This window comes from Choloepus didactylus, chromosome 2 (assembly GCF_015220235.1).
Source record: "Choloepus didactylus isolate mChoDid1 chromosome 2, mChoDid1.pri, whole genome shotgun sequence".
In the NCBI taxonomy this organism is placed as follows: Eukaryota; Metazoa; Chordata; class Mammalia; order Pilosa; family Megalonychidae; genus Choloepus; species Choloepus didactylus.
The window spans coordinates 19983808-19999080 of NC_051308.1; the positions used below are offsets into that span (position 1 = coordinate 19983808).

The following is a 15273-nucleotide window of genomic DNA, read 5'->3' on the forward strand; positions in this document are numbered from 1 at the left end:
TCCCATTTATCTGTTTTTTTCCTTTTGTTGCTTTGGCTTTGGGTAGAAGTTCTAAGAAGTGACTTCCTATCATTTGTTCTTGTAGGTGTTTCCCTACATTTTCCTCTAGGAGTCTTATGATTCTGGCTCTTATATTTAGGTCTTTGAGTTAATTTTTGTGAGGTAGGGGTCCTCTTTCATTCCTTTAGATATGGGTATCCAGTTCTTCCAGTTCCATTTATGGAAGAGACTGTTCTGTCCCAGTACAGTGGATTTGGGGGCCTTGTAAAAAATCGGTTGACCTTAGATCTAAGGGTCTATTTCCAAACTCTCAGTTCTGTTCCATTGATCAATATGTCTTTGTGCCAATACTATGCTGTTTTTTTCCTCATGTGTGTCTATATTACTTATCTACCCATACAGTGGATAAAGGGAGTGTCTGTAACATGGTTTTTACAATCAGATGGTCACATGATAAAAGCTGTATAGTTATACAATCATTATCAAAGATCAAGCTACTGGATTACAGTTCAACAATTTCAATCATTTCCTTCTTTGTATTCTGATATACCATTCTGTTTTTGACCACTATGGCTTTATAAAAAGCTTTAAAGTCAGGAAGTGTAAGTCCTCCCATTTTGTTCCTCTTTTAAAGGATGTTTTTGGCCATTCTAGGCCCCTTTCCCTTCCAAATAAATTTTTTTTTATTTTGAAATAAATTCAAAGTTATAGGAACAGTTGCAAAAAAAATACTAACCCCATACACAGGACTCCATTATACCCTGACCCCCCTCCCCCGATAGCCCAATCCACCAACTTTAACATGCTGTCACATTGCTATTTCTTTCCCTCCCTATCTATCATCCATCCTCTGTTGCTCTGTCTTCTGAACATATGAGATCAAGCTGCACACATCCTTGAACAAACACTATAATTCACATATACACTTCCCATGAACAAGAACATTGTTTTATGCAATCCCATTAAGCACAGCTAAGAAGTACAAGAGATTCAACAATGATACAAAGCTTACATTCTATATTTCCTTTTCCTTATGTCTCAAATGTGTCCCTTTGAACTTCCTGTCCTCCATCCTCCAATCCCATCCAGGTTTATCCTTGGCATTCAACTGTCATCTATTTAGACTTTTTTTTTTTTTTTCAATTGTGGAAACATATACAGCCTAAATCTTCCCATTCCACCCCCTCCCTAGCATTCCATTAATGGGATTAATCACCTTTAGAATGTTGTAATGCTGTTTCCTACCATCCATTACTAGAAATTTCCCTTCACCTCAAACAGCAACCCTACCCTCATTTCTTAACTCCACATTGCCCCTTTCCCCATTTCTCTTAACCCATACTCTACTTTTCATCTCTGTGGTCATATTCACTGATAATTTCTTTGTATTTACTGTGGGGCTTAAAATTAAACTCTTAAATCCATAACAATCTTGTTTTTCTTTGATACCACCTTCACTTCAATAGGACATATAAACTATGTTCCTATACTCCTCCATTCCCCCACCTTTATATAGTTGTCTAAAATTACATATTTTATTTTGAGTTCAAAACCACTGATTTGTCATTAGAGTTTGTGTATTTTATATCATGTAGGAAGTAAATAGTGGAGTTACAATTCAAAAATTATTGACTTCTATTTGTATTCCACTGTGGTCAGAGAATGTGCTTTGAACAAATTCTTTTTTTTTTTTTTTTTTTTTTTAAATTTCTTGAGGCTTGTTTTATGTCCCAGCTTATGGTCCCTTCTGGAGAAAGATCCGTGATCACTAGAGAAAAATGAGTGTCCTGGTGATTTGGGATGTAAGGTTCTATAGATGTCTGTTAAAATTCTCTGTATCTCTTTCTCCTTTCTTTGTTTCTCTGTTGGTAGAGCTCCCTTTAGTATCTGAAGTAGGGCAGGTCTTTTATTGGCAAAATCTCTCAGCATTTGTTTGTCTGTGAGAAATTTAAGCTCTCCCTCAAATTTGAAGGAGAGTTTTGCTGGATAAAGTATTCTTGGTTGGAAATTTTTCTCTTTCAGAATTTTAAATATGTCATGCCACTGCCTTGTCATTTCCATGGTGGCCGCTGAGTAGTCACAACTTAGTCTTATGTTGTTTCCTTTGTATGTGGTGAATTGTTTTTCTCTTGCTGCTTTCAGAACTTGCTCCTTCTCGTCAGTATTTGAGAGTCTGATCAGAATATGTCTTGGAGTGGGTTTATTTGGATTTATTCTATTTGGAATTCACTGGGCATTTATGCTTTGTGTATTTATGTTGTGTAGAAGGTTTGGGAAGTTTTCCCCAACAATTTCTTTGAATACTCTTTCTAGACCTTTACCCTTCTCTTCCCCTTCTGGGACACCAATGAGTCTTAAGTTTGGACATTTTATTTTATCTATCGTATCCCTTAGATCCGTTTCGATTTTTTTGATTTTTTCCTCCATTCTTACTTTTGTTCTTTCATTTTCTGTTCTGTGGACTTCTAGGACACGGAGACGTTGTTCAACTTCCTGTAATCTTGTATTGTGAATATCCAGGGTCTTTTTAATTTGGCCAACAGTTTCTTTTATTTCCATAAGATCTTTTTTCTTTATTTACTCTTGCAGTGTCTTCTTTATGCTCTTCTAGGGTCTTCTTTATGTCACTTATATCCTGGGCCATGGTCTTCTTGATGTCCTTTAAATCCTTTGCCATGTTTTTGTTCCTGGATTGTAGTTCTTTGATTAATTGTGCCAGGTACTGTGTCTCTTCTGATATTTTGATTTGGGTGCTTGGAGTTGGATTCTCCATATTGTCTGGTTTTATCATATGCATTAAGATTTTCTGTTGTTTTTGGTCTCTTGGCATTTGCTTTGCTTGATAGGGTTCTTTCAAGTTGTAAAAAAAAGATACCAATCTAATTTTTCAGAAACACTGGTGGCGTACATTTTCTCTAACTAAGTAGCAGATGGCGTCTGTGAGTCAACTATACCCCTCAAGTCAGTTCTCCAACTTGTCCCCGCAGTGTGTGGGGAAATGATTCTTGTGGGGTTCAATTGGAAAACTCAGTTTGGGTGTGTTGCTGGAGTCGTCTGCCCTGAATGTGGGGCGTGTGAACCGGTGGCCAGGGAGGAAGGGCAGCTTTAATATTCAAATCCCCCAGGTTCCCGGAGATTCAAGGCTGCCACAAGAGTCTAAGCCTTCATTTCATTTCAGCCCCAGACCCTCTCTCTCACTGTCCCACTAACCACTGGACTTGGCGTAGTGTCCCTGGGTTCTCCGAGCGAGCCCCCCTCCCAGCTGCGATCCTCCAGGACCTCTGCCGAGGGAACGCCGTGCTATGTCACCAGTGTGCGCCGTCCCTCAAGGGAAGCCCCAGGCTGCTGGGCCGTGCAAGGGCACTCTGAGCCTGATGCAGAAATGGCTGAACGGGGCATCTCCACACCCCCCTCCTCGCACAGTTCCTCCTTCCCAGCTCTGGGACAACTGGCAGGGCTCTGGGCTGTGGGCACGGCCCCGGGCAGGAGTTTATCCAGTCCTCTGGGGAGCCAGCTGTGAGCTGCGGGGTTTCTTTCTGCTTCTGGCTCTCTCCTCCGTTCCCCTGGACCCGAGGGTATCTGCAGTGGGCTATCCTCCAGGCCAGACACCGAGAGGCCAGCCCAGCCCCTCTTGCTGTGTTTTCCTGCGTGGTTCCCACTATGACAACTGTACCCGGTCCTGGGTTTTTCCCTTTTTTTTTTTTTTTTTTTTTTTTAAGAGCCAGTCGGTCTCCAAACGCCAAGCCCTGGCTTCTCCAGACCACCGCGCGGCTGCGGGTCTTCCAGCCAGCTTACTCACTCGTTTCAGAATGCAGACTCCCGGTTTCACCGAGTATACGGCCCCTCTGATGCTAGCAGACCTTGTCCAGCTGGCACATCGCTGTAACCGGTATTCTGGGTCACTTTCTGGTTTTTATCTAGTGTTTTTCAGAGGTGTTTTTTTGCCCTGTCTCACCTAGCTGCCATCTTACTTTCTTCTCCAAATAAATTTGATGACTAGCTTTTCCAAGTCGGCAAAGTAGGTTTTTGGAATTTTGATTGGTATTGCATTGAATCTGTAGATCAGTTTGGGTAGAATTGACATCTTAACGACATTTAGCTTTCCATGAACATGGATTGTCTTTCCTCCTATTTAGGTCTTCTTTGATTTGTTTTGGTAATGTTTTGTAGTTTTCTTTGTACATGTCCATTGCATCCTAGATAAGTCTATTTCTAGATACTTGATTTTCTTAATTACTATTGCGAATGGAATTTTTTTTCTTAATTGCCTCCTCGGTTAGGTCATTACTAGTGTATTGCAACACTGCTGGTTTTTGTGCATTAATCTTGTATCCCACCACTTTGCTGAATTTGTTTATTAGCTCAAGTAGCGCTGTTGTCAGTTTCTCAGGATTTTCTGAATAGGATCATATCATCTGCAAACAGTGAAACTTTTACTTCTTCCTTTCCAGTTTGGATGCCTTTTATTTCTTTTTCTTACCTAATTGTTCTAGCTAGAACTTACAACACAATGTTCAGTAACAACAGTTACATTGGGTATCCTTATCCCATTCCCAATCTTAAGGTAAAGGCCTTCAGTCTCTCACCATTGACTATGACTATGGGTTTTTCATATATGCCCTTTACCATATTGAGGAAGTTTCCTTTGATTCTTAGCTTTTGAATTGTTTTGATCAGAGAAGGATACTGAATGTTGTTGAATACCTTTTCACTGTCACTTGAGATGATCATGTGATTTTTCCCCTTCAATTTCTTAATGTGTTGCATTACATTAATTGACTTTCTTGTGTTGAACCACCCGTGCATGCATGGAATGAATCCCACTTGGTTGTGTTGTATAATTCTTTTAATGTGCCGATGGATTCGATTTGCAAGTATATTGTTAAGAATTTGTGCATCTATATTCATTAGGGAGATTGACCTGTAGTTTTCCTTTCTTGTAGTATCTTTATCAGGTTTTGGTGTTAGAGTGATGTTAGCTTCATAAAGTGAGTTAGGTAGTGTTCCTCTTTGTTACTTCTTCTACTTGCTTTAGGGTTATTTTGCTGTTCTCTCTCTAGTTTCTTCAGTTAAGTCTTTGGTTTTAGCTCTTTCTTCCTTCTTAAGTTAGGTGTTTAGAGCTGTAAATTTCCCTCTCAGCACTGCCTTCACTGCATCCCATAGTTGTATTTTTTTTTTGTTTTTTTATTGTGAAATTCAACACACACACAACAGTGATAACCCTCAAAGTATGATTTAACAAGTAGTTAGCAAATTTCAAGGAATGCTATGGGTTACAGTTCCACAGTTTCAGTTATTTCCTTATTGTGAAATGTATACACAAAAGGTGATAACTTTCAAAGTACGAGTTAACAAGTACTTATATAGGTAATTTCAAAGAATGTTGTGTGTTGCAGTTTCACCACTTCAGTTATTTCCTTCTAGCTATTCTAATACCCTTGCATCTAAAAAAATATTTATATGAAGATTCAGTATTCATAATCCTTTGTTAACGCCTATCTTATCTGTTGCCCCTTCCTCTCGTTTAATCACTTTCTCTACCTTCAGGGGTGTCTAGGCAGTGACCACCCTAGCTTGTTCATATTCAAAAGGGGTGTTGACATTAAGAGTAAGGGGGCTGCACCTGGTAGTTGTTGTTAAAGAGGCTATTGCTTCTGGGTTTTAGGACTTGTCTGGCAGAGGAGTACTCGGATGGATGTAAGTTTCCAAGAGATAAACTTAATGAATGAAACTTACAGAATCTCATATAGGGACCTAGGTATTTTGGGACTAATGTTGGTTAGGGTTTGGCATTCTGTGGCCATTTGGGATATTGTGCTGGAGCTTGCATAAGAGTAACCTCCAGGATAGCCTCTCAACTGTATTTGAAATCTCTTAGCCACTGTAACCTTATTTTGTTACCTCTCTTTTCCCCCTTTTGGTCAAGAAGGCATTTTCAATCCTTTGGTGCCAGGGCCATTGTTTTGAAACCGGCTTCATTCCCTCAACAATAGATTGGTTATATCCTATGTCATTAAAGATCTTTCTAAGCTTTCTACCAAGTAAGTTTTAATGTCTGTATTTATTATAGTGTGTGGTTGTTCCTTTTCTTTATTTTTTACATTTAGCAAAGTTTGAGTTTTTCATTGAAATTAAAATTTTCTTGTAACGTCTTTTGGACATCCATGATTTTATCTTAAGGAAAAATTCCTAGAAGTGGACTTGCTAGATCAGTTTTTAAACTTTTTGATACGTAAGGCCAGATTTTCACCTAGAAAGTTTGAACCAATGTGTAATCTCTCATTCATAATGACAAGAATAATGGTTTCCTCTTCCTTCATCAATAGTTTCATTATTTTCCTTAATCTTTGTAACTTTGATCAAGGAAATGTATAGAATCTTACATGCTGTTTACATTAGCTGATTTCATTAATATCTAGATTTACATATTTATTAGAAATAAAATCATAAAATGAGTGTGTGTTCATTAATTTCTTTTGTGAGTTTCACAATCATAGTTCGCCCATTTTCCTGTAATGTTCTTCTTAAAAAAAACATTTTTTTGAAAGGGCTTTGTCTATTGGTATATTAACTCTTTATTCAAGTTGCAAGTCTTTCTTTCCAATTTTTCATTTGCCTTTCTATTTTTATATTTATAATTTTGTATATATAATCAAATCTATCATTTTCTTTTATAGCTTCTGACTTTGCTATTATATGTACAAAGACCTTCTCCATTTTATTCCTTTTACTTACATTTCCTTTTTTTATGCAATTTTGTTGAGTTATAATCACATAACATACAATCACTCGAAGTGTACAGTAAGTTCTTCACAATATCGTCATATAGTTGTGCATTCATCACCACAGTCAAACTTTGAACATTTTCTTTTTAACTTTATTTGTCAAAAAATTAAAAAAGAAACAAACAAACAATAAAAAAAAACCCCACAACATTTCTGTTCTGGTTTGCTAATGCTGCCAGAATGCAAAATACCGGAAATGGATTGGCTTTTATAAAGGTGGTTTATTTGGTTACAAAGTTACAGTCTTACGGCCATGAAGTGTCCAAGGTAAGGGATCAACAATAGGGTACCTTCACTGAAGGATGGCTTATAGCATCTGGAAAACCTCTGTTAGCTGGGAAGGCATGTGGCTGGCGTCTTCTTCCTTTGCTCCCAGGTTGTGTTTCGAAATGGTGTTCTCCAAAATGTCTCTTTTAGCTGCAGCTCCTCTCCAAAATATCACTCTCAGTTGCTCTGAGGTCCTTCTGTTTGTGACCTCTTTTTATAGGACTCCAGTGAACTAATCAAGACCCACCCTGAATGGGTGGGGCCACATTTTCAATCAAGACATCACACCCTAATCAGAGGTGTCACTCACAGTTGGGGTGGTCACATCTCCATGGAAGCAACCTAATCCAAAGATTCCAACCTAATCCACACTAATACTTCTGCCCCCACAAGATTGCTTTAAAGAGTATGGCTTTTTCTGGGGGACATAATATATACAAACCCCCACAATTTCAAACAAAACAAAACAAAGGAATAAAAAAAACAAATAACCTAAATAACTACATTGCTTCCAAAATGTTCCTACCATACCCCAATAAAATAAACAAACCATAAGCAAACAAAGGAAGAAGAAAAATAACCTAAAATAACTACATTGCTTCCAACATGTTCCTACAATACCCCCCAAAAATTAACAAACCATAGTCCTTCCTGAGCATTCCCATAACGTTAACATTACCCTCTGTAACTTACCTGTTCTTATTAGATTATCGTTCCCCCTTCACTAGCTGCTGTTTATCGCTGAGTCCCCTACATTGTATAATATAAAGCACTTACTTTACATTTTTCACAGAGTTCACATTGGTGGTAACAAACAATATCTCTCTTTTTGTGCCTGGCTTACTTCACTCAGCAGTATATCTTCAAGGTTCATCCATGTTGTCATGTGTTTCATGACTTCATTCCTTCTTACTGCAGCATCGTATTCCATTGTGTGTATATATACCACATTTTGTTTATCCACTCATCTCTTGAAGGACATTTGGATAGTTTCTATCTCTTGGCAGTTGTGAGTAATGCCACTGTGAACATCAGTGTGCAAATATCTGTTCGTGTCACTGCTTTCGGATCTTCTGGGTATATACCAAGAAGTGAAATTGCTAGATCAAAGAGTAACCTGCTATCTAGTTTTCTAAGGAGCCACCAGACTGTGTTCCAGAATGGCTGTACCATTATGCAGTCTCACCAACAATGAATAAGAGTTCCAATTACTTCACATCCTCTCCAGCATTTGTAGTTTCCTGTTTGTTTAATGGCAACCATTCTAATTGGTGTGAGATGATATCTCATTGTGGTCTTAATTTCCATCTCCTTAATAGATAGTGAAGATGAACATTTTTTCACATGTTTTTTAGCCATTTGTATTTCCTCTTCAAAGAGATGTCTTTTCATATCTTTTTCCCATTATATAATTGGGTTTTTTGTACGAATGTCATTGAGTCATAGGGTTTCATTATATATGCAAGATATCAGTCTTTTGTCAGATACGTAGTTTCCAAATATCTTTTCCCATTGAGTTGGCTGCCTCTTTGCCTTTTTGTCAAATTCCTTTGAGGTACAGAAACTTCCTAAGCTTGAGGAGCTCCCATTTATTTTTTCTTTAATTGCTTGTGCTTTGGGTGTAAGGTCTAAGAAGTGACCTCCTAATACAAGGTCTTGAAGATGTTTCCCTACATTGTCTTCTAGGAGTTTTATGGTATTGTCTCTTATATTGAGGTCTTTGAGTTAACTTTTGTGTAGTGTATGAGATGGGGTCCTCTTTCATTGTTTTGGATATGGATATCTAGTTCTTCCAGTCCCATTTGTTGAAGAGAGTTATGGCCCAGTCACTGGTTTTGGGGGCCTTATCAAAGATCAATCCACTGTAGATCTGGGGGTCTACTTCTGAATTCTCAATTTGATTCCATTGCTTAGTATGTCTGTCTTTGTTCCAGGACCATGCTGTTTTGATTACTATGGCTTTATAGTAAGCTTCAAAGTCACGAAGTGTAAGTTCTCCACTTTGTTTTTCTTTTTCAGAATGTTTTTAGTGATTTGAGGCATTGTTCGCTTCCAAATAAATTTGAAAACTAGCTTTTTCAAAGTCTGCAAAGTAGGTTGTTGGAATTTTGATTGGAATTGTGTTGACTCTGTAGATGTGTTTGGGTAGAATTGACATTTTAACAACATTTAGCCTTCCTGTCCATGAACATGGAGTATTTTTCCATCTTTTTAGGTCCCCTTTTATTTCCTTTAATAAAGTTATGTAATTTTCTATGTATAGATCTTTTACATCCTTGATTAAGTTTATTCCTAGATACTTGATTTTTTTAGTTGTTAATGACAATGAAATCTTTTTCCTGAGTGTCTCTTCAGTTAGGTCATTTCTGGCATTATGTGTATTAATAACTTATGTGCATTAATCTTGTATCCTGCTACTTTGCTAAATTTGTTTATTAGCTGAAGCGGCTATGTCGTCAATTTCCCAGGGTTTTCCAAATATAAGATCATAGCATCTGCAAATAATGTCAGTTTTACTTCTTCCTTTCCAATTCGGATGCCTTTATTTCTTTGTCTTGCTGGATTGCTCTGGCTAACACTTCTGGCACAATGTTGAACAACACTGGTGACAGCGGGTATCCTTGTCTTGTTCCTGATCTTATTTAGAAGAAGGCTTTCCAGTCTCACCATTGAGTACTATGCTGGCTGTGGGTTTTTTATATATGCCCTTTTTCATATTGAGGAAGTTTCCTTCTATTCCTGTCTTTTGAAGTGTTTTTATCAAAGAAGGATGCTGCATTTTGTCGAATGCTTTTTCAGCATCTATTGAAATGATATTTGATTTTTCCCTTTTGATTTTTTAATGTGTTGTATTATGTTGATTGATTTTCTTATGTTGAATCATCCTTGCATGCCTGGAATGAACCCCACTTGGTCATGGTGTATGATTTTTTTATGTGTCTTTGGATTCGATTTGCAAGTATTTTGTTGAGAATTTTTGCGTCTACGTTCATGAGGGAGATTGACCTATAGTTTTCCTTTCTTGTAGCATCGTTGTCTAGTTTTGGTATTAGAGTGATGTTAGCTTCATAAAATGAGTTAGGTCATGTTCTGTTTTCTCCAATTATTTGAAAGAGTTTAGGTAAGTTTGTTGTCAGTTCTTTTTGGAAAGTTTGGTAGAATTCCCCTGTGAAGCCATCTGGCCCTGGCCATTTATTTGTGGGAAGCTTTTTGATGACTGGTTGAATCTGTTTGCTTGTGATTGGTTTGTTGAGGTCTTCTATTTCTTCTCTGGTCAGTCTAGGTTGTTCATATGTTTCCAGGAAATTGTCCATTTCTTCTACATTATCCAGTTTGTTGGCATACAGTTGTTCATAGTATCCTCTTATAATTTTTTTAATTTCTTTGGGATCCACAGTAATGTTGTCTTTCTCATTCATTATTTTGTTTATATGGGTCTTCTCTCTTTTTGATTTTGTCAGTCTAGCTAGGGGCTTGTCAATCTTGTTGATCTTCTCAAAGAACCATCTTTTGGTGTTATTTATCCTCTCTATTGGTTTTTTTTTGTTCTCTATGTCATTTATTTCTGCTTTAATCCTTGTTTCTTTTCTTCTCCTTGGTTTAGGATTATTTTGCTGTTCATTTTCTAGCTTCTTCAGTTGATCCATTAGTTCTTTGATTTTGGCTCTTTCTTCCTTTTTAATATATACATTTAGTGCTATAAATTTCTTCCTCATTACCACTTTTGCTGCATCCCATAGGTTTTGGTATGTTGTGTTCTCATTTTTGTTCATCTCTGTATGTTTAGCAATTTCTCTTGCTATTTCTTCTTTAACCCACTGATTTTTTAGGAGTGTGTTGTTTACCCTCCAGGTATTTGTGAATTTTCTAAGTCTCTGATGGTTATTGACTTCTAATTGTATTCCACTGTGGTCAGAGACTGTGCTTTGAATAATTTCAATTTTTTTAAATTTATTGAGGCTTGTTTTATGTCCCAGCATATGATCTCTTCTGGAGAAAGTTCCGTGAGCACTAGAGAAGAATGTGTATCCTGGTGATTTGGGATGTAATGTTCTATATATGTCTGTTAAATCAAATTCATTTATCAAATTGTTTAGGTTTTCAGTTTCCTTATTGGTCTTCTGTCTGGTTGATCTATCTGTAGGAGAGAGTGATGTGTTGAAGTCTCCCACAATTATTGTGGAAACATCAGTTGTTTCCTTTAGTTCTGTCACTGTTTCTCTCATGTATTTTGTGACACCTTAATGGGTGCATAAACATTTATGATTGTTATTTCTTCTTGTTGAATTGCCCCTTTTATTAGTATGTAGTGGCCTTCTTTGTCTCTCATAACATCCTTGCAGTTAAAGTCTGTTTTATCTGAGATTAATATTGCTACTGCTGCTTTCTTTTGGCTGTAGCTTGCATGAAATATTTTTTTCCATCCTTTCACTTTCAATTTCTTTGTGTCCCTGTGTCTAAGATGAGTCTCTTGTATGCAACATATTCATGGCTCATTTTTTTTGATCCGTTCTGCTAGTCTGTGTGTTTTAATTGGGGAGTTTAATTCATTTACATTCCATGTTATTACTGTGAAGGCATTTCTTAGATCAGGCATCCTATCCTTTGGTTTATTTTTTTCATATGTATTTTTTCCCTCTCTTTGTTAATGTCCTTTAACGTACCCATACTGCCCATACTGAATTTCTTTGGTAGTGAACCTTTCTCCATCTCTCTCTCTCCTTTCTTTGTTTCTCTATCGGTAAGGCTCCCTTTAGTATCTCCAGTAGGGCAGGTCTCTTGTTAGCAAATTCTCTCAGCATTTGTTTGTCTGTGAAAAATTGAAGCTCTCCCTCAAATTTGAAGGAGAGTTTTGTTGGATAAAGAATTCTTGGTTGTCGATTTTTCTCGCTCAGAATTTTAAATATGTCATGCCACTGCCTTCTCACCTTCATGGTGGCTGCTGAGTAGTCACTACTTAGTCTTATGCTATTTCCTTTGTATGTGGTGAATTGCTTTTCTCGTGCTGCTTTCAGAACTTGCTCCTTCTCTTCTGTGTTTGACAGTGTGATCAGAATATGTCTCGGAGTGGGTTTATGTGGATTTATTCTATTTGGAGTTCGCTGGGCATTTATGACTTGTATATTTATTGTGTTTAGAAGATTTGGGAAGTTTTCCCCAACAGTTTCTTTAAATACTCTTCCTGGACCTTTACCCTTCTCTTCCCCTTCTGGAACACCAATGAGTCTCATATTCGGACCTTTTATATTATCTATCATATCCCCAAGGGCCATTTCAATTTTCAGATTTTTTTCCCCATTCTTTTTTTTTGTTCTTTCATTTTCCATTCTGTTGTGTTCCAGCTCACTGATCCGTTGTTCACCTTCCTCTAGTCTTGTACTATGAGTATCCTGAATCTTTTTAATTTGGTCACAGTTTCTTTAATTTCTATAAGATCATGTATTTTTTTATTTACTCTTGCAATTTCTTCTTTATGCTCTACTAGGGTTTTCTTCATGTCCTTTATATCCTGTGCCATGGTCTCGTTGTTCATCTTCAGTTCCTTGATTAATTGCTCAAGTAGTGTGTCTCCTCTCATTTTTTGATTTGGGTGCTTGGGCTTGGGTTATCCATATCGTCTGGTTTTTTCACATGCCTTAAAATTTTCTGTTGCTTTTGGCCTCTTGGCATTTGTTTAACTTGATAGGGTTCTTTTAGGATTTGTAGACCGATTAAAACTCTTATCTCTAATTTGTCTGATCTACAGGTTTGTGGAGTACACTTTCTCTAACTAACCAGCAGGTGCCATGCACGAGCCTGTATTCCCTCAAGCCACTTCTTCCCCACTTTGTCTTTGTGGTAAGTGGGGTTTGAGACTTGTGGGGTCCAACTGATGTACCAAGCTTGCGTGTGTAGTTGGTGTTGCCCACCCTGTATATGGGGCGTGTGTCTGGGCAGTCAGGGAGGGGTGGCGGCTCTTACAATGAAATCTCCCTGGTGTTCCTGGAGATTTAAAGCTGCTGCAGTAGTCTAATCCTTCAGTTCAGTCTCGCCACAGTTTGTCTCTGCCACTGACCCACAAGTCCTTGGTATTGGCGTATGGCCCCTGAGACTCGCGAGTGTGTCCCTATTCCAGGCTGTGCACCCCCAGGTCCTCTGTTGAGGGATGACTGTGTAATGTCACAGGTGAGCGCTGTTTCCCCAGGGCAGTTTCGGGCTGCAGGGCTGTGTAGGGACATTCCCAGTCTGCTGAAAGGATGGCTGCATGGGGCGTGTTAATTCACACTGCGCCACCTTTCCACCTCTGGGACCACCAGCTGAGGGTGTGGGAAAAGCTAATGTCCATGCCCGATTTTGCGGGGTGTGTGTGTGTTGTTGGAAACACTTCCCATCACACTGGGTTGTCTGGGGCAGCTCTGGGCTGTGGAGCCAGCACCTGGCAGGAGTGTTCCCTGCCCACTGGGAAGATGGCTGTGTGGGGACACCCCCGTTTTCTTGGGAAGTTGTGGTGTTTAGTGAATTTTCTCAGCCACTGGACTTACTGCCTTCTGTCTCAGAGCTCTCTTAGTTCTGCTCTTGTCTTGATTTCCCCATATTGCAAGTCTTTGAGGCTTTCTGTATTGGGCTTCTTAGAGTAATTGTTTTAGAAAAAGATAAAAAGATTAAAAAAAAAAAAAAAGGGAAGGGCCCCCCTTGCATGTCTCATGGGCTATTGAAATGCTAAGAGACAAGGAGATTAGGGCCATTAAGGAATGCTCCAGGGAGCAGAGAAACCAGTTTTTCATACAAAGAAACTCACCTTCTAGATTTGCATGTGTGCCTGACTCAGCCTGAGCTCTGCCCTTCCCCATTCTATGTTCACCAGAACTCCAAAAAGTCTCCGCTTTTTTTTTGAGTTGTCCTTGTTGTTTTTGCTATCCCTATCTCCTCTCCGCCAGGCTGGGTGCTCCTGGATTCTTGGGTGTCTGGTCTCAGTCTGTCTATGCTTGGAGTTTGGATCAGTAGAATGAGTTTCTGATAAGAGCTGCAACTGCAGTTCTCCCTCCTTGTTCCCAGCACTAACGGCCCCTCCTCCCATGGGGCTGAGCCTGGCAGGGTGGGGTGCGGGTCCCCTCACCGCGAAAACTGACAGATTGCACTGATCTCAGCTGTTCTTTGTGTTCATGAGTGTTGTAGGAAGTATGCCCAAAGTCAAATTGCTCTGCGGTGTCCTGTCCACGCAGTTCCTGGCTTTCTACCTACTGCCCTGGAGGAGTAACTAAAACGTACACCTCACCACTCAGCCCGCATCCTTCACTGTTGCCAATGTTTGTCTCATGTACTTTGGGACACCTTGATTATTATTTCTTCTTGTTGAATTGTCCCTTTTATTAGTATATAGTGACCTTCTTTGTCTCTTAAGACATCCTTGCATTTAAAGTCTATTTTATCTGAGATTGCTATTGCTACACCTGCTTTCTTTTGGCTGTAGCTTGCATGGAATATTTTTTTTTCATTCTTTCACTTTCAGTTTCTTTGTGCCTCTGGATGTAAGATGAATCTCTTGTAGGCAACTATTGATGCTTCATATTTTTTAATGCATTCTGCCTATCCATATCTTTTAGTTGGGGAAGTTAATTCATTCACATTCAATGTTGTTATTGTGATGGCAGTTCTTGATTCACCCATCATATCCTTTGGTTATTATTTGTCAGATGTATTTTTTCCTTCTTCCTCTTTATTTCCTTTAATTATCCCTTGCTAAAACTCTTTAGTTCTGTGCCTTTCTCCAGACCTCTTTCTCTTTTCTTTTTTTCTCTGCTGGTAGGGCTCCCTTTAGTACTTCTTGTGGGGCAGGTTTGTTGTTAGCAGATTCTCTCAGCATTTGTTTGTGATTTTAAACTCTCCCTGAAATTTGAAGGAGAGTTTTGCTGGATAAAGAATTCCTGGTTGGCAATTTTTGTCTTTCAAAATTTTAAATATGTCATACCACTGCCTTTTGACCTCCATGGTGGCCGCTGAGTAGTCACTACTTAGTCATATGTTGTTTACTTTGTATGTGGTGAATTGCTTGTCTCTTGCTGGTTTCAGAACTTGGTCGTCCTCTTCAGCATTTGACAGTCTGATCAGAATATATCTCGGAGTGGGTTTGTATTGTTTTATTCTATTTGGAGTTCATTGGGTATCTATGATTTGCATATTTATGTCATTTAGAAGAGTTTTTTCCCCAACAATGTCTTCCTTGACCTTTACTTTCTCTTCC

At 38.6% G+C, this 15273-nt stretch overlaps 1 protein-coding gene across 4 annotated transcripts in view; it reads left to right on the forward strand.

Annotated features, from left to right (window-relative positions):
- The window catches only part of TBCE (tubulin folding cofactor E), a 157904-nt gene that overhangs the window by 38396 nt on the left and 104235 nt on the right, over positions 1 to 15273 (forward strand). Inside the window, exon 2 of one of the 4 annotated variants that reach the window (XM_037821518.1) lies at positions 12799 to 12890. The exons of the other annotated variants lie outside the window; for them this stretch is intronic. Within the exon in view, the coding sequence (XP_037677446.1) occupies positions 12839 to 12890 (52 nt within the window). The 5' untranslated portion in view covers positions 12799 to 12838. The remainder of the gene's footprint in view (positions 1 to 12798; positions 12891 to 15273) is intronic. 4 annotated transcript variants of the gene reach the window in all.